General features: G+C 40.2%; 1 protein-coding gene across 13 annotated transcripts in view; it reads left to right on the top strand.

The window, feature by feature from the left end:
• The window catches only part of ADAMTSL3 (ADAMTS like 3), a 274,175-nt gene that overhangs the window by 108,364 nt on the left and 143,548 nt on the right, over nucleotides 1-22,263 (top strand). For 12 of the 13 annotated variants that reach the window (XR_005585749.1, XR_005585750.1, XM_039492789.1 and 9 more), the window contains 2 exons: nucleotides 15,016-15,143; nucleotides 19,966-20,011. Coding sequence is in view for 10 of the 13 variants with exons in the window: in XM_039492789.1 (XP_039348723.1) it covers nucleotides 15,016-15,143; nucleotides 19,966-20,011 (174 nt within the window). In the remaining 3 variants the exon portion in view is untranslated. Of the gene's footprint in view, nucleotides 1-15,015; nucleotides 15,144-17,475; nucleotides 17,568-19,965; nucleotides 20,012-22,263 lie in introns of those variants that run through there. The other variant, XM_039492792.1, reaches the window with a different exon arrangement.

Genomic DNA, 22,263 nt, shown 5'->3' with positions numbered 1-22,263 from the left:
CCATCACCGCCTGGTTTCCTGTTCAGTAACTTATAACTCCAGGTGCAACCTTCTTAAGGTAAAACAAAAAAACTCTAACTTGTTGTTATCAAGAGGTAAAATAAGGTAAACAATATTAATTAAATGGCATTTACATTAGCAAAGAGCTCAGTATAATGCATGAACAATGGCACAAAAATATAAGCACATGGGATGAAAACCTAACCCCGCTGAAGTCAAGTGGGAGTTTTATCATTAATTTCAATGCACCCAGGATTTCACTAGTTATTCCTACTTGTCTGGAAATACATTTTGACTGTTCGCCTATTTAGTTGCTGCAATAAATCAAATAATTCCTTTCAAATATGTAATCTACATCTTACACCTTATTTAAATTGTATTAAACCTATAGGAATAAATCATTTTCATGTGATCATAGCATGCAGACAGAATTCTAGTATAGACTATTGTGAAGCCATAGACATAACAGCCCAGAAAAGAAGTGATTGTACAGCCAAACGGCATTTCCACCAGTTATCCACAAATAAATACTGGTTCTTCCAAATACCAGCTCTGCATGGATACACTCAACAGTGCAATTTGAGATCTTTCCCATTAAGTAGAGTGTCTGGAAAGAAGAATCTGGGAATCACATCACAGAGGCACTCAGGAAGCATATTTTTCCTGCAATGCTGTAATTCCTTGAGCTACCTCTGTTTGGAGGCATCATAAGTGTGACCAAAAGAAATTGCAGTGTGTTGTGCTATGCATAAAGGTCAGTGAATGCCAAAATACCCTTCTGTTTTGGAAGACTCTGAATGTTGGGATGGAATTAATATTTATGGGTTGCCAGAATGAAAAGAATTAATAGAAATGAAATGGTTTAATCTCTATTCAAAATACCATCAAGGGATGAAATTCATCTCATTGCAAAGGGTCAGCACCAGGCCCTCTGTACCACTTATCTCCTCCATAGTTTAGAGCTTCAACAGGGTTTAAATGGTTCTCATACCCTTGAGTGGGTTCTCTGAAGTAGGGTGAATTTCACCTAACGTGTTGAAGGGCCTCATCCTATAAACTCTTAGAGCTCGTCAATGTGGGGGGATTACTGCATAGTCATACCAGTATAATTGTCCACCATAGGTAGAGTGGTATAATATCCTTTGTAATTTAGAGTGCCTTTTTTCAGTTTAGAATAAACCACTTCCAAAGAGACATAAGGTGAAACCAAAGAAAGACACTCTAAATCCTGAGAGGGTCCACATGAAGATTTATACTGGCATAATTATAGCTATTCCAGTAAATTTCCCCATGCCATGAGCCCTTAGTCCCATGACTGTTCTTTGCTCATGAGCCCTGTCCCACTGAGTACCAGTTCCGCTGGACAAAGGCATCTTTAAAATCCACTCAGGGCTCCACAGCACCTCAAATGCACAGGCTGCCAAGAAGTTGCAGTGAATCTGCTCTTACAAATTTGTAGATTCCAAGGCCAGAAGGGACAATTCTGTTCATCTAGTCTGACTTCTTGCAGAACACATGCCATAGAACTTTGCTAAAATAATTCCTAGAGCATATCTCTTAGGAAACATCCAATCTTGATTTAAAAATTATCAGTGATGGAGAATCCACCACAACTCTTGATAAATTGTTCCAAAGGTTAATTACTCTCACAGTTAAAAGTTTTACGCTTTCTTTCCTGTCTGAATTTGTCTAGCTTCAACTTCCAGACATTGGATCCTGTTTTATCTTTCTCTGCTAGATTGAAGAAAAACCCATTATTAAATATTTGTTCCCCATATAGGTAGTTGTAGACTGTAATCAACTCACTTCTTAACTTTCTCTTTGTTTAGCTAAACAGATTGGGCTCTTGGAATCTATCATTCTAAGGTATGTTTTTTTAATCCTTTAAACATTCTCATGGCTCTTTTTTGAACCCTCTCAATTTATCAACATCCCTTTCAAATTGCGGGCACCAGGACTGAACACGGTATTCTAGCAATGATCACACCAGTGCCAAGTACAGGTAAAGTAACCTCTTTACTCCTACCGTTTATGCATCCAAGGATCGCATTAGCTCTTTTGGTCACAGTGTCGCACAGGGAGCTCATTCGCAGCTGATTAGCTACCACAATCCCCAAATCTTTTTCAGTCACTGCTTCCCAGGATAGAGCCTCCCTCCTCCCCCGCCCCATCCTGTAATTATGGTCTACACTCTTTGTTCCTAGATGAACGCTTATTACATTTAGCTGTATTAAAACACAAGGTTTGCTTGCGACCACCGTACCAAGCAATCCAGATTGCTCTACATCAGTGACTGTTTCTCTTCATAATTTACCACTCCCCCAATTTATGTCAGTTTTGAGGCGGAATGTTGAAAGGGGGGACCAGATTTTCCAGAGGAAAAAAAATCAGGAACATGTGGCAAAGTGACAGTTGCAGCCCAAAACCCCAGCTCCATACATCCTCTAGCCCCACCAACATACCCTAAACAAGCCGCTTCAGACATTTCCCCTCACAACTTCCCGAGGGCTAACTCCCAAAGTACCCAAAGTGCTGGGTCTGAACATGGTCTCCCCAAAACACCACCTCTGAAGCCACCCTTGCACCATTATGCCCCAAAGTTCCAGCATCAGAGCCACCCACAATTCCCAGCTCCAGCCATTTCTTCTGCACCAGAGCTGCAGCTCTAACCCCCTTCCCCTGCCCTGACATATCCACCCCACAGCTATGACCATCTCCTCACTCTCTGAGGGATCAGTTTGGGCTCCAAGTTCTGCAGCAGGAGCTCATCTCTAGTTCCATCCTGCAGCTCTTGGCCCAGCTGCTCCCTGGTTCATTCACACTGACCCTGCAGCAGGAGTTGTTAAATGCAAGATAGCAGAGGATGGTAATTCTGGCTGATCTGGCCCTTCCTTTTCCCAGGCCAGTCCTGTCCACTTCGAGGCTATCCCCACTGGCGCTTGGGCTCCTGATGGACTAGGAGTTTGAGGCAGCTTGCATTGTTGCACATGGATTTATCACTGTCAGGGCCCAGGAAGTGAATCTGGCCTCTTGTCTCTCTCATTTATTTTAGTTTCAGTTGCACTTTCTGTGTTGCACCAATTCAAACATATAAAAACTATTCAGAACCCGAACTTGAGGCACAGAATAAAATTTTTGTACTTGTCTTCTTTGTTTGTATATGGTTAAAGTTAAATTATGTATAAAAATTGTGAGAAGACAAACAACGTACCAGGGCATTTGTGTTAAGAAGCAGAATCTTTGTTCCACTGACATATCCAAGCTTTATGTAATGGATGTTTGAATAATACTAAAACTACATAAACTGACCTTCATTCTTTGGCACCATATCGCCTTTGAAGTCTGCATGACCAAATTCAATACAATTAAGTCATTCTTCATAATAGCCAAACAAAAGTTTGGCCAAATAACCATTTTTCTGCCACATTACAGCTTTGTATATGACACTGTAATATATGTCAATGTAGCTCTTATGATTGACTGATTACCAGGGGTAACACTCTACAAAACAATATCACTTTGTTTTATGTTGAGCCGCAGCCCTGGACACATCGGGCTTTTGTTTGCTTTTTCAAGGGCCTGCTTCTGCCACGCTTAGTCACTTTGAGTAGCACATTACAATGCAAGTAGTCCCATCAAAATAAATGAGGTTGCTTTCAGAATAAGGTGCTGCTAAACATGAGCTAAGGTAACAAAGGCAGAATAGGGCTTCAAAACAGAGAGAGCAAGAGAGGTGGTGAGAATGAGCTTTTCTTTCCTTCATACAAATTCACATTTGATAGTGAGACACTTTTAGTAAAATTTGTCAAGGACACAGCCCTCTTCACTACTTAAGGCCCATACTTAAGCCTTCACTACTTAAGGCTCAGGTTATACCTAACTCGGCCTCATACCTGCAAGGTAGTTGGCACCCTCAACTCCTGTTACAGGATGTTTCTGTGCTGCAATCACGGGGTGAGACTGAAGGTTGGGTAGACATACCTGAGCCAGCTTTAATCTATCTATCTCGAGTATGGGAGCAGCGAAGCCACAGCAGCACAGGCATTAACACAGGCGGTACAAACCCTACTTGAATTCTGGGTACTTACTTGCGGGGCTAGACCATGCTGAAGCTTGTGCTGCTGCCACAGCTTTACTCCTCCCAGTACCCAGGGCCGCCCAGAGGGGGGGGCAAGAGGGGCAATTTGCCCCAGGCCCCGAGCCCCACGGGGGCCCCCACCAGAGTTTTTCGGGGCCCCTGGAGCGGGGTCCCTCACTCGCTCCGGGGTGCCTGGCAAACTCTTGTGCGGCCGGGCGCAGGAGCTTCTGCCGCTCCCGGTCTTCGCCGGCGGGGGGGGGGTGTCCTTCCGCCCCGGAGCGGAAGGACCCCCCCGCTGGCGAATTACCGCCGAAGACGGAGCGGGACCCGCCGCCGAATTTCAGCTCAGTCTTCAGCGGTAATTCGGCGGCGGGGGGGCCCTTCCATTCCGGGACCCGCCGCCGAAGTGCCCCGAAGACCCGCGGCTGGGGCCCCCCTCCGCCGAAGACCGGGCTGCGCTTCGGCGGCGGGTCCCGCTTCGGCGGTAATTCGGCGGCGGGGGGGGCCCCGCCGCGGGTCTTCGGGGCACTTCGGCGGAGGGTCCAGGAACGGAAGGGCCCCCCGCCGCCGAAGACCCCGGGCCCCCAGAATCCTCTGGGCGGCCCTGCCAGTACCTGAGCTTGCTAGATTAAAGTTCGCTTGGGTATGTCTGTATGAGCTGCAATCACATCTCGTGATTGCCATGCAGACATAGCCATCGTTTCTGGGAGTTGCGGGCACTTGGCACCTCTCAGTAGCTGCTCAGATACTTTCAGGGTTGTGGAAAGCCTTGCACAGACCCTCTGCACTGGGATGGATTGTTGTCTTGTTTTTTAAAGAATTGGTTATAGATGAAGTGCGAATTGTGATGAAACATTTTAAAAAAACAAAAACTATTGCCTATAAGTAGGAGTGACTTTTTTGTGACACATTGCACAGGTTTGTGAAGTAAAATTCTGTTAAATGCAATGAATAAATCCTAATACTGATTTCATATAAAGTACATTGGGAATGGATACAATCTCGTCTAGACTAGCTGGACTAAATGGAAGTGTGATGGCATGGGACCCAACTGCCATCAAACTCTATATAAAGAACCACCAAATCACCCATGTTTTCCACCGAATTACATTTGTAGCCCTTCTCAGTTATTGTGTCTGGATTCGCTACAGCCACAGTGATGTTATTCAATTTCTTTCTCTCTCTCTCTTTCTCACTTACACACACACTCACACTTATATACATAACACTTCATCATTTTAAAAAAATTGAAAGGAAAATCACACAAAACCTTCATTACCAAAGAGTATTAGAATCATGTCTTAAACTCTCAGAAGCACGAAAACTCAGAGTTCAGAAGCAAAGTATGAATATGGTCCCTATGCACAATACAGCTCTTCTGTGCACTGTTGTAATTAGCTCTTGATTTAATTCCTAACTGCGAACTTTCAAGCTCTTTTTAATATAAATCATAGCTTTGGTAATCTTTTCTTTCTTATACTTGAATTTGGTACCACAGTGTAGACAAATGTAATATAGAGAGTTTATGAAAGCTGACAGCTAGTAAATCAATATTATTTTGCTAGTAAATTACCAGGCCAGCTCAAGCTGCTTTTAACTCTTTCCCATGGGATAAATGATTTGAACTGGCTGAAGTTTAAATCAACACTCTGGGCACCGATTAGGTTGGTGATTATGAAGAAGGCTTTGTTGGCACAAACCTGTGCTTTGATCATCCTAGTAGTTGGAGTTTTTGAATTAGTTACAGTTCAGAACAATAGTTTTATCTAAGCCATTTAGTAAGTGAACAACTGTACATTGTTTAGGGGTCTAGATGACATTCTGTCTGCTAGCATCGTGTGATTGGTTTTAATACAAATAATGAAGTTATGATGACTAGGTTAGATGTTATCACTGCACTGTCCAAAGACGCCAGTTATTATGAAAGTGAGAGACTGGTTTGACTGGTCATCTTCGGTATCATGAGGTTCTTCACTTTTCTGGTTTCTTTGTAATAGGATAAAAATATCATTTATCTTTGGATTGGATGAGGTAATTATACATTCTGAGTTAGCGCATAGATTTTAAATGATCTGATTCTTGTGTTCCTTTTGTCTTTCATTTGCTTTTGGGCCTGATCTTATGTGATTTCCTGAGTGGTGCTTAGCGCCTTCTACTCTCATTGAGTCATAGAGTTGAAGGACAGAAGGAACCAGATCATCTAGTCCAACCTCCTCTATATCACAGGCCACCAATACTACCCAGCATCCACATACTAAACAACTGAAATTAGACCAAAGTACTGCAGCCCACAGGAGCCTAAACTGTTATATGCTACCGGCAGAGAATAGGAGAGACCGACATGCATCAGTGCATAAGGCCCCTGCAGTGGCAAGGAATTAAGTGAGATATACCCAGATAAGACAGCAAGTGACCTGTGCCCCAGGCTGCAGAGAAAGGTAACCCCTCCACCACCCCAGGTCACTGCCAGTCTGACCTGAGAGAAAGTTATTGTCCAACCCCATCGAACAGTTAAAGCCTGAGCATGTGAGCAAGAACCAGTTTGCCAAGCACACGAGAGAAAGTAATGCCCGTAATGCTCGTAAAACTCACCAGTTTGTCCAGCTTCCTCTTCAAACTAATTAAGTTGTTTGTCCTCCCAACTCCTTCTGAGAGCTGTTCCAGAACCTCACTACTCTGATGGTTAGAAGACTTTTAATTTCCAACCTGAATTTGGTCAGGGCTAGTTTATACTCATTTATTCTGGTGCTAACATTGTCTCTTAGCCTAAATTGCTCTTCCCTTTCCCTGGTGTTTATCCCTCCACCCATTATGTGTTTACAAAGCACAATCATATTCCCCTGAGCCTTCCTTTTGCTAGGCTTAATAAGTCAAGCTCTTCCAGTCTCCTCTCATAAGATAGGCCCTCCATTCCCCTGATCATCCTAGAAGTTTTTCTCTGCACCTGTTCTAGTGTGGATTCATCTTTCTTGAACGTGTGTGTTCAGAATTGTACACAATATTCCAAATGAGGTCTTACCAGTGCCTTGTGCAATGGCATTAATACTGCTCTATCTCTACTGGAGATGCCTTACCTGGTACATTCTGGGATTGCATTTGCATTTTTCGCAGCCTCATCACATTGGTGGCTCATTGTCATACTTTGATCGACCAACACACACAGGTGTCTCTCCTCCTCAGTTGCTTCTAGCTGAGGAGCCCCCAGCTTGTAGCAGAGATTCTTATTATTAGACCATAAGTACATGACCTTGCACTCTGTGCTACTCAATTTCATTCTTTTCCTGTTACCCCTGTCTTCAATGTCATCCAGCTCTTCCTGTATAATATCCCAATCCTACCGTGCAGTGATGATGCCCCCCCCAACTTTGCATCATGAGCAAATTTCATTAGCACACTCCTGCTTTTTGTGCTGAGGCCATTCATGACAATATTGAATCAGATCGATCCCAAGACTGATATTTTGAGGAACTCCCCTGGTAACCTCCATCCAGTCCAATAATTCACCTTTCAATACAACCCGTTGCCATCTCCTCTTTAGCCAGTTTCTTATCCAGCTTACAGTTCTTATACATCTTCTACATCTAATAATTTCCCATGTGGTACCATGTCAAATGCTTTATTGAAGTCCGAGGATATCAGATGTACTGCATTTCACTCATCTAAAAACTCTAGTTATTTTCTCAAAGAAGGAAGTCAGATTAGTCTTGCACAATGTATGTTTCGGAAACCCATATTGCTTCACGTCCCCTTTTCAGTTTACCTCCATTATTTTTTCTTTGCATACTACTGAGGTCAGACTAACAGGTCTGTCATTGCCTAGAGCATGTTTTTTTCCCCCTTTCTTAAATATAAGTATGATATTAGCTATTCTCCAGTTGGTACTACCCCCAAATAGGTAGATTTATTAAAAATCCTTGCTACTGGACTAACTATCTCATGTGCCATTTCTTCAGTATTCTGGGATTCAAATTATCCAGTCCCTTGATTTGAATGCATTAAGCTTTTAAAGTTTTGCTTCCACATCAGATGTGGTAATTTCCATATCTGTATACTCATTTCCATCAGCCATTCTGGCTTCATACCTGTGTTCCATATTAGCATCCTTATTGAAATCCAAGGCAAAGTATTCATTTAGTTTTCGGGCCATATCTAGATTAACTTTTCTCTTCCCCATCCAGACTGCATAGCAGCCCAACCTCATCCTTCCTTATTCTCCTTTTATTTATAGAACTGAAAACCTTCTTGTTATTTATTTTTTAATTTCCTTGGTAAGAGCTAATTCAGCTTGTCTCTTAGCAAGTTTCACTTTATTCTTGTATTTTCTAACCTCCAAAATGTAGCTTTCTTTGCTGATTGATCCCTTTTTCCATTTCCCATAGAATCTCTGCTTACTCCTAATAACCTTTTTGATATGCTTATTCATCCAGTTGGGTCTGGAGCCTTTCCCTGCAAGTTGTTTCCTCTTGCTCAGGATGCAGATAGTTTGGGTTGTTTTTTTAAATAATTGATTTAAAGAAACTCCAAGCCTCCTCCACATTTAAATCCTTGAGCCTTTCAGTCCAGTTGACTTTTTTAAGTAATTCCCGTAATTTCCCAAAGTCTTTTTCCCAATCATAAACCATAGTTGTCAATCTGGTTTTGTTTATCGTTCCATTTAATTTAAAGTGAATCAACTCAAGATCACTTTGATCCAAGGTTATTTCTTATGGCCAGTGCTTCTATGATGTCATAGAATCATAGAATTGTAAGACTGGAAGAGACCTTGAAAGGTGGACTAGTCCAGTCCCTTGCACTCCAGGCAGGACTAAGTATTATGTCTTCACCACTCACCAAAACCAAGTCTAAACTTTCATCGTGTCAGTGATGATTTGATAAAGAAAACTATTATCTATCACATTCAGGGATAACTGGGCCTTACCAGTATTAGTAGCATTTATTCTCCAGTCTATATTTGAGAAGTTAGTCTCCCATTATGACATGATTCCCGGTGGTATTAAAGAGCTCTCTATCCATATCTGAAGTCAGTTGGTTCAGTTGTCTGTGTCAGGCATTTCAACACTGGCCTTGCTTCTGATGTGAAAGTAAACCCAATGCAGATTCTAAAATTCCTAGGGGATCTTGGCGGAGCAAGGCTCTATCATTTCTGGAACAGTAAGATGGCCTGAGTGTATTTTTAAAATTTACAGTATGTGTTTCTTAAATTTTAACCTTTGGGAGCAAGAAGGTAAGGAAGCTGCTAATTTAAATGTTTAGACCAGGGGTTGGCAACCTTTGGCACGCAGTTCGCCAGGGTAAGCACCCTGGCGGGCCGGACCAGTTTGTTTACCTGCTGTGTCTGCAGGTTTGGCTGATCGCGGCTTCCACTGGCCGCGGTTTGCCGCTCCAAGCCAATGGGGGCAGCGGGAAGCCACAGCCAGCACATCCCTTGGCCCGAGCCACTTCCCGCAGCCCCCATTGCCCTGGACCAGCGAACCGCGGCCAGTGGGAGCTGTGATCGGCCGAACCTATGGACGCATCAGGTAAACAAACTGGCCTGGCCTGCCAGGGTGTTTACCCTGGCGAGCCACGTGCCAGAGGTTGCCGATGCCTGGTTTAGACCAAGTTTTGCAGTTTATTATTGCTCAAATGGGGATTGTTCAGTCCATGTTTTATATAATAAATTTGGTGACGAGATTTGTTCTTTTATTTTTCTGGAACCTATTTATCCATTTGTCGCTAGGAATATACTTTAAAATTGGGAATGCTTCTATTGCAGTAGATCTGACTGCCTTTGGTCTAAATAATTGTCTGAATTGCCCTTAACTTTATTTGTGTAAGGCAAGCTTATTAATTTTTTGCTCTTTGGATATCTAGAATGCTGCTTGATTCAACAGTCACTCCTTACAATAGCAGCGAGAGAAAAAGATCAGTGAGGCGGAGGTAAAGTAATATAGTGTTGGCTAAATGTAACAGACTAGACATTTACTTACATTCTGCATTACAGGATTACTTTATATTTTGTCAGTAGCAGGATGATAATCCATTTAGACATAACTGATATCTAACAATGGAATATTGCTGGTATGGTGGTGTTTTAAACAATACTTTGGTGATTTTGTCTCTTGTGGCTCAGAAGTCCCTGGGTTTTCTGTCTTGGTTCAGCTTTCACAGAGCTTGCAATGGAGCTACGTGTACCAGCACTGCTCTGATTTAAGAGGAGTTTACAGCGACCTTTGTATATATTACCATTTTTCTTTTTCTTATGCCATAACAATTGAATTACAATACCTAAGGTTCCTTTTAAATGATTGATTTGGGGTATACCCTTGGAAGAAAATAAGATCAGATCTTCATCTCTTCTGAGCTCAGTTATCTTGGTTCTTAAGAATCATCTGGATTTGTAAATGAGGGGAAGAAAGGAGATGGCCATTGAAATAATTAATGCAAACTTTTAAGGCTACTGCTCAGCGAGGTTTATCCCCAGCAGCTTGAATCTGGTGATCCAACAATGATATTGCTTATTTTTTAAATAAGTTTAATGCTAGCGCAAAGTGTCATATTGACAGGAGTGAAGAAAAAAGTCCTTTTTGTATCCATAGAAAAAGTGTAAAATTTGCAGCAGCAGTGTAAGCATCCTAGCCCAGGTCTGTCTGTCTGCCTATTTAAAGGTATCCTCAAGGAACAGGAGAGTGACAACCAACACATTTCCCATATAGTAAGCCACTGATCATCAATTGGTAATAGCTTTTGGTCACTAGTGACCTGGTTTAAACATGAACTATTTACGTAGAGGTAAAAGGTCCATTCTCAGAACCATCTAGTTTCAGACAAACTTAGAAGTAATTGAGTAAACTTAAGAAGTGCTCTTGTGGCTCTGGAGAGAACTTTCCCTAAAATACAGTTGATCTCAGCAGTGCTGTGTAAAGGGACTAGGTAAGGATCTAGGAAATTTTGTTTGATATATGGAGCAAACAGATGGTTACATGTTCACTAGTTTTGGTGTTAAGACATGGCCTATTTTTTTGAAATTGCCTGGGTTTATTCATATAGTTGAGATCAAGGTAAATATTTTTGTCTATTTTAAAGGCACTTCTAAACTGGAGCGGAGGTTCATGTAGTTTTTAATTTGTCTCATGGTGTTTACTGGCAAATACATTCATCCTCTGTGTGTGAGAGAGAGGATAAGTGATTGGTTAGGGTTCTGTAGCTCCCTTTGATAAGATGCACCATTCTTACATGAGATCATATGCTCCTATTTAGCTATTTGAGGCCTAATTATATGCCCACTGAAATCAATGGGAGTATTTCCACTGACTTTGTAGAGCACTGAATCAGGTCCTTAGTTTCTAGAACAGAGATTTAAGGTTCTTAATTACATGAATGGCTTTGCTATGAGTTGATTGGTTGAAATGATCTGCTGTTGAGATAACTGACTGTATATATAATCATTTCAAGAAAGCTTTGATGAATACTTTTTGTGTTCGGTCAATCTGTGATTGTACTGAGGCAGATGTTGGTTCATGTTCTGTATCATCTTAGGGAAGCTATTTCTTTTACTTCATTTTATCCACAATATATTGTTCATTCTTTAGTGACATTAGTAGCATATTTACGGTATGAGTTTACAGTAGGTTATAACTAAGTATTAGCTTTGTGGAACACAGAAATCACCTGATTGTGGTGATCTCATTCCATGTGTAACCAATGGCTGCTGTTCCTCACAGAGTGTAGTTTGTTTGTTTATAAAAATTCTGATTTCCTTAGGATAGCAGTCCCATCATGTAAATGCACTAGCAACCACGGATTTGTCATCATTTGCCTCTTAGTTACAGAAGATCTGCACAGCATGTCTTTTCCTTGAAAGAAAGGGGTGGGGGGAAAGGGTTTTTTTAGAAATTTCAAACATGGAAGGGTAAAAGTAAGATGTAAATAGAACAGCCATTAAAGAATTGTACTGAAAACAGAATGCTTGAGAAAATTGCTATTTGATTTTCCCATTCTTTCATCATAGAGCACAGGCTGGATCTCGATTCAGAATAATGAACAATTCTTTTAAACAGGATACAGTTAGCCCTTAATTCTGATTATATTACATTTTAACTTTGGCCTGTTTGGATTAAGGAGTTGCCACATTCCAAAATATTGCTTTTTTGGGGATTTTGGATAATTCTGCAAAATGGAAAGGCAGCGTGTTTTATAAAGCAGGGGATATAGAGGAACATAATTTTATTCATTTTTCAAAGGGATCAAAGTTTGTCGTGGGGAAGTCTACTCTGCTCCTGTTGAAGTCTATGGGAGGAGCCTCAGGCTCCCTAATTAAGTGGTTCAATTTTCAAATTGCTTTAAAATTACTTCTTAGGTCTTTAGTCTTGGTCCTCTTTTAAAAGTTACTGGAATAATTCCAAGTGACTTCACTGCAACTAGAATTTGGTTGTAAAACTCAAGACTTGATTCACCTCCAAGATTGCAGTGCTTTGGGGTGTAATTTGCAAATGCTCATGAGACGTCCTGATGGTATGGTAATGGTGACCACGTACGTACCTTAAAAAGATGTCTAGAGAGAAACACAGTGATGTCTAAGCTCATACAACAATTTGATAGACCGCAGTGTTATCAAAAAGGCAATTTTTTCACAGGCTGCCCTATATCTAGATACGCATTTTATTTTGCTGCTAGTATTGTTTCTTCTTACCTTCTACTTCTCTCTCTCCCATTTTCTTATTTGGGGGTTGGTCATAGCACTTATGAAAGAGATGGGTCTTGCGTCTAGACCTGAAAATGATCAGAATCTCACTCTGCCTGATTTCCCTTGGAAAAGTATCCCACAGAGCCACACCACAGTAACAGAAATGCATCCATATATTTAAACACTCTTCTGAATGATAAAAAGCTACTCAGTCTTTGATGTGTTATGCTCATTTTCAACAAAACCATGGAACCATTCACAATGGCCCTGATCCTGATTGGTGCTGAGCCTCTGCAGATCCCTGGGACCTCAGTGAGAACTGTGGATAATCAGCAGTTCTTGAGGTGTCTTTGTTTGTATAGGAAATGAGTAGTGATAATATGATGTTTTTTTAATTGTATCTAAGAGAAATTGTTAAAAGTAACCAAATTGGAATGCATACAATAACTTATGCAAAAGTCAAAATACTGTTGTTTTGCCAGTGAAAACAGTTTAAGATCCTTCTCATACCAAATGGATTAATGTGCAGACTGATAGATTTCTCGACAGTCTGTAGTACTGAGAAGTACGTTTCTTGTGCAGGGATTATTGTTTGGGTAACCTGCTGTGACAAAATATAATGTGTTCATCTGCAAAATTTCAGACTATGAAAAACTGTGAATTATGTTTTAAATTCACTTAGCAGCAACTCCAGCTTGGGAGCATTTGATATTAATATTATGGGGGAAGAAAAAAGACTCTACTTCCCTTTTACTGATGTTTATTGTTGTTAGTTGCATTTATTGTTATCATACATTATTTGTAATACACCTCTACCTCAATATAACGCCACCTGATATAACATGAATTCGGATATAACATGGTAAAGCAGCGCTCCGGGGGGGCGGGCAGGACTGCGCGCTCTGGTGGATCAAATCAAGTTTGCTATAACGCAGTTTCATCTATAACATGGTAAGATTTTTTGGCTCCCGAGGACAGCATTATATCGAGGTAGAGGTGTAATTTATTACTATTCTGTTTGCATTACAGTAGCTCCCAGAGGCCCCAGCTGAGTTAAGGGCTAATTTTTATGCTTATAACTTAGTCAGAGACAGTCCCTGCCCCCCAAAATTTTACAGGACAGGTAATGGGTGGGACAAAGGAAGTATTATTATCTCCAGTTTACAGAGAGGGAACTGTGGCACAGAGCGTAAGTGACTTACCAGAGTACATTGGAAGTATGTATTAAAGCCAGGCCTTAAACCCAGCTTTCCTAGTCCCATTCCAGTGCCTTAATCACAGAACCTAACCTGCCTCTCAAGTCTTCCCTTTCTTTCCTGGAAACAGTTTGCTGGACATCCAGACTTCTTCAGTAAATAAGGGGGCTGCTAGAGATGCAGTCCGAGAGTGGCTGAATTGTGGGGTCCCACTCTTTGGGAGAGATGCAAGGAACCAGGCTTGCCATCTGAAGGGTGCACTTTAGAGGGACTGAAATGTGTCTAAAGCATGACCTGCCCTGTAACCATGACACCACCACATCTCCATTCTGGCATTTGAGTATTGAGTGTCTGATACCTAGACTTGGCAGAATTCCTTTTTTTTAAATGTTGATGGATAATATATATGTTTGTTTTAAGCATATTTTTAGATTTAAATAAATTAAATAATGTTCATAGTTGTGGGATATTATGGGAGGAGCTCAGACAATTATTTAATGACAGGTCTTGAGATTCAATAAGTTAAAGCTTTATAACCATTAAAATACAAATTTTCAACATCATCTGTCAAAATATACAAAGTCAGTATCTTTAATTTAAACTCAGGCAGCATTTTTCTTTGCCTATCTGTAAATTTTGATTATTATGGATGGAAATGTTGTCATTGGTTTGTGTATGTACAGTGACATTGATGATTACCAACATTTACTGATAAAAATTGAATCTTTGCGTCCCTATTAGTACTACAGAAAATGTAGGAAATAGTAAGATGGCACAGGAAAAACATGCACACTTTTTGTGCTCTCTTGAGAGCTACGTTCAAAATCAATAGCCGTAAAACAGTGGGCCTGGTATTGAGGAAACCTCATGTTCATATAGTCTGTTTCTTTTCTCATTGTAACTAAAATATGAACTTAATCTGAAACATAAATCTTTGAATATGAATCTTGTTGCCCTGTACCAGAGCGGTAATCTTCCAAAGGTAAATAACCAGCAAAAGAATGTAAAATACTCCAAGCAAATTCAGTGACCTTTTTTGTTTTGTTTTGTTTTTGTGTTGTTTTTTGCCTTTACAGACCTCCAGAATTGCACGTTCAGATGAAGATAAAGAAGGGGCCTGGGATGCGTGGGGAGCATGGAGCGATTGCTCGCGGACTTGTGGAGGGGGAGCATCATATTCTCTAAGGAGATGTTTAAATGGCAGGTTAGCCCCATACCTACTGCTATGGTTTTACTCCTCATCAGCTATGCTGTGATTTCCTCCCCTCCCATGCTATGTTGGGAAGTATTGTATTCTCATTGTGAACCAATTACTGTGCATGTGTATGTAATGTAGTGTTTTTTATAAATCTCTAGGGGTAGTCAGATAAATAATTCAGGCCCCAATTCAGAAAAAAAATTAAGCACATGGTTAAGTCCTGTGCTGAATAGGGAGGCTTTATTGAGTAGGGGCCTTAAATGGCAAGAATGACTCACTTAATGTTTTTTTTTATACCATTAAGTGAGTCATTCTTGCTATTTAAGGCCCCGATTCAAGAAAGCATCCCTACTCAGTGCAGCAGAAAAGCCCCCTCCCGTAGGAAAAGAGACATGCAAGTCCATGTCAAACTAGCGGTGTACTTTAGCCCAGTGTGTAAAGGGAAGATCACTTGTGACCACCTTATTATCAAAAACGACTTATTCCACATGCAGGCGATGTGTCACACTGCTTCTCTCCCTTGTCGCTCCTGTCCTCTTTACCCTGCTGGGGCCATGAAGACCTCAGAAGTGACAATAGTTCTATAGGCTGGAGTGACTCCCATGAGCTGCTTGTCTCCTGTGGCTTTCCCATCCCCAGTCACTGGAGATGAGTAATGACAGGGGCTTTGTCCCATTTAGTAGTGATGGGCTTCAAATTCTCCCAACCGTCCCATGCAGTTGTAGGGGGGTTCAGTCCATCTCCCTTGCTAACAACTGTAGTATCTCCTGTCCCTATCCCTGGATGAGCATACAGACTTGAATTAAATTCTTGAGGTTCAGATACATAGCAGAGGTGAGCTTGTAGTTGCCAAAAGTCCTTTTAGAAATAGTCCATAAGTTATAGTCCAATGTCCATATTCAGGGTGGCTCCAGTCAGTGACTGGAGATCTCAATTCTTATGGCTTAAGGTTTCTCCTTCTTGAAACCCAAAGCAGATCTGAGATGAAGTAGGATTGTATCCCAGGGTTCTTAAACGTTTCCAGCAGCCTTTTGGCCTGAGAAAACAATAGGCTTAACTCTTCTTCTCCCAAACATCCTGGCAATTAGCACAGGGTAATTTATCCATTAAACAGTTCCGATACAGGTTACCACAACCTTCAAAGAGACATATAGACAATAATACTATTTCACTCAAGTATCATCATAAATGTTAATATTCCTTTTTTGATCTTTGAATTAAAGCTATAGCAACAGACAAGATTTGTTTGCTTACATTACAAGACCTGAGCAAACACCTATCCTTCTACCTCTAACAATGCAGACTTGCATTTCAAAGCTTTATTCATTTACATATTTTCCTAACAAGTCTCTAAAGTTCAGCCATGGGTCAGGTCAGTCTGTGCATTAATTAACTCTTTCTGGCCCTGTCATCCTTCAATGAGATATTAGATCAGACTCATAACGTCACAAAAGTATAGAGAACAAAGACTTCAGATACATAGCTGTTCCCTAGCTCAGACTGCTAGGGAACAGCCTGTCCCCAGTAGTCCCTGGATATCTTCCCCTGAGTTTAACATTTGTGATCAGACTGCATGGTGAAGGGGGTATCTGTGGAATGCGTAGTAAGCAGGTGGATTGATTTAAATCAAAGCAATTTAAATTGCTGATTTTAACATTATTTAAATCTGAAAGCAGGAAACCTTAATTAAAATTGATTATTTTAATTTTGTTTTGCATTTGTATCTTTTAGTTATTTTCCTAAAGAGAGGTTGATTCTCATTAGTTGGTAACCATTAGAACACATTAATTTGCAACTAAATGTAGCCTTTACACTAAATTTTGGGGCTTCATTTTGATAGCCAGAACAATACTCTATATTTATATGTATTTATTTAAGCGATTATCTAACTTAACGTATATTTATTCAGATTCTTAATTTTTATATTTTTATTATATTAGAAAATGGTGAATGATGCATTTCTTATTTACTAGAGGATGATTATTTTTTACTTGTGATTTGTGTTAAGCTGCATTTGGATGGGAATTCAAATACAATTATAAATGCACAAAACCAGCATTTTAATGTGTTTTTAAAGCTATTTTTAAAAGTGCTGGATACGTAAGGAAAAATGGTTTTTGAAATTTTAAAACAAACTGATATATTAAACAAAGAAAGTATCTCTAGTTAATGAATTGAACTGATTGTTTCTGGCCACCAAGATTCTAAAACCATCTCTTTACCTTCTCACACCTTGCCTTTATTCACAGATTGGAAGAAGAAAACAAACTTTCCTACCTTGACAGCTCCCGATTGCTTTTTAAACTTTGAATTAGTCAGCCATTGAACTGGACTAGTTGAATTAACTGAAGACAGTATTCTCTCTGCACCTGCAGAAGAGTCAACTGCTGTCAAAAGCTGTTTTAGTTCTTCAACAAATTCTGTTGCCAGGTGCTTAGCCAGTGACTTCCTCCATTCAGGGATTTGACTTTCTTTAAAACTTGGCAGCAAACGTGTACTGCTTAATAATGTTTTAGTATTTAATTTAAATGATTTTAATAGACTAGTCCTTAACATAGGTTGTCAATTTTTCAACACTGATTTTAAATAGGTTTATTGTTTTAAATAAACCTGCACTAAATTTAATTTTTATTTAAATTAAAATAAAAGAAATCCATTTATTTTTTTTAAAAAATCATTGATTTTTATCCACCCTGCTAATATAGCATTCCACATCTGTGAGAGAAGGGCTACTTACCCATAACCGTGCAGCCCAGAAAGCTCACACAACTCTCACAAACAAGCCTTGATTGGGTCTGGGAGGAAACTGCCCTCAGTAAAGAGTCTGTAAAACAAAACAATCAGAAAACCAAACCAACCACCAAACAGTACAAAAGTATTTGACTGTAACCCTTTAAATTCAATATTCCTAGAAGTGTAAAGATGGATTAATACAGGTCCTGACCCTGTGGTCCTTTCACCCATGAGTAATCCAGTGGGTCTGTTACTATAAGAAAGGATTACGGACATGCTTAAGGGTTTCACCATTTGGTCCATAACTGCTTTTGTTATTGAATTCCTGCTGATTTACGTTGTTCAAAACCTTTATCGGTTGTATTTAAATTCCCATTTTGTTATGATTGCACAATATATGGTATGATAGCCAGAAAGTCAGTTTCTCTTAATGAAGGCTTGTAATGTGATATGCCAGTCAAGTCCCAGCAATATGAAATACATGGCTAAAGCTGACTATTATTAAAACAGTTCCTGTTTCCCAGTGTGCATTTTGCACAGGGATCTTTGAATGTACTAACATTTGCAGAAAACAGCCACGATACTCTATCAATGTGTTAGTAACTGTGAAATGAGTGCAATAAATTGTTGCAATATAAATTCCAGTGTGGTTTCATTAATATTTTTAATATATTCCCTTGTGGGAAAAACACATGTTTTCTATACCTTGACAAATTTATAGTTTGCAAGCTTTTTTGTGTATTTTTTTTTATTATTATGTCCAGGAAATACACATTGTGAAACAACTTTTTCACATTTTTTATATGCTGAAAACATAATTAACACATACCATCTCTGAGCAAGGTAGGAAATTGGAGGCAACAAAGCAGTGCTATCTTGAGCTGGGGGAGCCTCCTCTTCAGCACAGCTGGCTTTGCTCTTGCTCCAACCTCCACTGACTTCTTTTTATAGTAATATTTTTTCAGTTTCATATACATTTTACTGGATATTTTTCTAATTTTTTTGAAATGGAAATAATGCAAAAAGAAGGAAATTCAGCACACTAGATGCAAATTAGTAGGTATCACTCATTTTCTCTCCATGGAAAGCAGTTCTTTATAAACACTAAAACTATTCTAAGTTTTATAAACTATGTTAATTTTAACTAATTACTTATCAAGTCATTTAAAATCTGAATTTAGGACTGAGGGCTAGATTCAATCACCTGTACTCATGATGGGTAGTGCCTTATTCCATGAAAAGTTCCAGCCTCTGGGGCTGCTTATGAATTAAGTGCTCTGTATAAGGCTGGCAAACCTATTTAACCTAGCCCTTAATCAGTGGCGTGTAAGCCTGCACTGATACATATATAAATACAAAGAGGTTACAGTGCTTAAATGAACGGGCAGTTATAGGACAATTCCTTTTTTAAATTGGTGCCATTTCAGCTTCCAACAGAAGACTGCAAAAGACTTGAATTGTCTCGGCATTTCATTTCAGGATCACTGGAGAAATACATACATTACATTTATAGTATTTCAGTTCAAATAAGACTGGCATGAGTCTAGAGGAAGTTTTTCTAATGCATTCTGCTCATTTGGCTGTGGGCCAGGAGAATTGCACACACCACTGGAGAAAAATGGGAGAGAAAAGGAAGAAGTTGAAATGCAGGCAGCTGTTTCTTTGCGAAAACAAAAATGATCAAAATGAAATCAATACACATTAGTTATGTGCAGAATGTAGATTCTTCTCTGACTTGCCCTACATACATCAGAAGAACTTCTGTTGAAGTTCATTGAGTTAGGCTCTGAATCAGGCACAGAGTACACTGTGAAACCTTCTCACAAAGTAAATGTGTCTTGCATAAACTTTGCAATAGGTTAGGATCACAATATAAATGAAACCTAACAGGAAAAGCCAAACTGTGTTTCATAAGGTGGACAGCAATGTAACCTATTCAGTTCCCAAAACCTATGGCGGAGGTTTGTGTTTAAACCTTGCATTTTGGGGACAGAGTATGTAAGAGCAATAATTCCAGTTTTCAAGAGAATAACTAGTTGTAAAACATGCTATTTTTTAAACTATTACTTCTAGTCAAAGCCCTTGTGTTTTTCAGGAATTGTGAAGGTCGGAATATTCGATACAAAACCTGCAGCAATAACGTGAGTCTGGCCTGTAATTTAGTTTTACTACTTTTCTTATTTCTTCAAATCAAATAATATGTAAAGTTTCATACATTCTAATTCTTGTTTGAAATCTAATGGATTTACTTCCCATTCTGTAGTATTGCCCACTGATAAAGATTTGACTCTTTGCCTAACTGACACCATCAGGTTTTGAATTTACATTTCCTGAATGGACATTATCTTGTGGAATTTTATGCCAGTTATGACTGAGAATGTTTTATTTGAATTATTAGGCTAATCTGTTTTCATCCTAAATTAGCTAGTGCCTTTCCTGGGGAGTCATCTCTCGGATGAGGCATAAAACTGAGTGCTTGACAACTTGTTGTCATTAAAGATCCCATGGCACTCTTCACAAGAGCAAGAACACTAACCCCTGTGCCCTTTTCAAATTTCAAATTGGGTAATTACTACCAGTATTTCCTCTGCACTGTCAGGCCCAGATTTTCTTACTTATAATATGCAAAATTGTGTGTTTATTTCATGCACAATTCCCACAATTTTATAAGCAGTTTCAGTAAATGCATATATGAGTTGACATATGAGTATGCTGTTGTCATAACTGTGATAATTGCATGTGGAAATTTTACGTGCATTTTTGCACACGTGTTTATGAAAATCAGTTGCATATGGCATACTTCATGTGTTGTGCTAAATTGTCTTGTTGTGTTGTTTTGTGCTGTTAAATAGCTGTCACATTTCTCCCAGAAGGTGCTGCATTTCTTTGGTTTGTAGTTAGTAAAGCACTTTGTGATCCCTCTGAATAAAAGCCTATGTGTAAATGTACTGTAAATTGTTATAGGTTGGTTTCACGACAAGCAGCCAATTCCTATCAGGGTTTACCTCCCAGAGTAATAGGGCACTGGGGTAATGCCATTCAAGAGAGGAGGGAAGGTGTCTTAATAATTAAGACAGAAGCATATAGTTTTATTATTATTTAAAATGATCCCCATTTATGTTTTATTGTGAACTTGATTCAGCCCCACTGGTTCTGGGAAAGGAGCAACTATTGTCACACAAGCACCCGTGAGGCTTGCAATGCAATTTTACCCAGTAAAGTGCAGGTGGTGTTTGCATCGCTCCCAGCCTCAGCAGTGGGCAGCAGTAAAGTGTGACTAGCAGAGGCCTGATATTGGCGGCTACACAGGAGATATGTTGAATCACTACATCTCCAGGGAGCCCTGGCTACACTCAATACTCAATCCACCACACCTACTTTCTCGGCTGTGCCATCTGTCTATCAGGGTCCGTGGAAGACCGGTCCTAGTGACCGGGACTTGGGCGTTCTGACCTGGTGGTCAGTGTGGTGGTTAGGAACCAGAAGTGAATGGATAGGTGCAGAGTCAGAAGTCAGCTGTTGGAGCTGGGTCAGACAGGAAAAAAGAGCCAAAGCCAAGGATCAGCGCTGAGTTGGAAGCCAAAGGGCCTTCGCCTAGGGTTGGCACCGGAACAGTCAGTCACCAAGGTGACAGGCTTCAGGGACAGAACAAGGCTGAGGGCAGGAACTGGAATGGGTCAAAGTCAGGAAACGGGACGAGGTGGGGAGTCAGGTTGCATATGGCGGAGTCTGTAACAGCAGCAAGCCAGGTTCCACTTGTTTCACAGATAACTTCCTATGTCTCTCTCTTAAATAATGCACCCAGCTCAATCAGGGATTCCAAAGATCCTTCAGTCAGGTCTCTTTAGTGGAGCATGAGACCTTAGGGCTCCCAATTCTCCAGTCAATAGTAGAGCCCTGCGGAATGGGGCACACAAGCACCTTGAATTGCTTTGACACCACGGACCCCAGCTTGGGCTTAACTTTCCACCACTGGGTCCAGAAGCCCAGGTGTCTGCTGGCAGAAGCTAGTGGAAACCATTAGAGTCAAGCCCAATGCATGCAAACAGTGGATTCTGGAAATAAATCCAGTCACTCACCCTTTCAAGAGTAAAAGGGTAATATCAGTGCTACAACAGCCGTGGCCCCAAAATGAAAATGCCACGTTCAAAGAAATAACATAAGCAGTTTAAACTGTCATAAACAGATATGCAGCCAGCAAGTACTCAGGCACTAAAATAAACAAGTCACTATATAAATTATACATTTGGTGCATTCCTGATCTGGATAAACTCTGTGCAGTGTATAAAGAACTAATGCCTAGGCTCATTTGAACACATATACTGTAACTCTACCTTCACACTAATACAAAAAATTAAACATAAAATCTGTGACTCATCTTGCAAAAGCAACA

Source organism: Mauremys reevesii, linkage group 10, assembly GCF_016161935.1.
Source record: "Mauremys reevesii isolate NIE-2019 linkage group 10, ASM1616193v1, whole genome shotgun sequence".
NCBI classification, from domain to species: Eukaryota; Metazoa; Chordata; order Testudines; family Geoemydidae; genus Mauremys; species Mauremys reevesii.
Note: the sequence above shows the minus strand (reverse complement) of the source record. Positions and strands in the feature narration are given on the sequence as shown.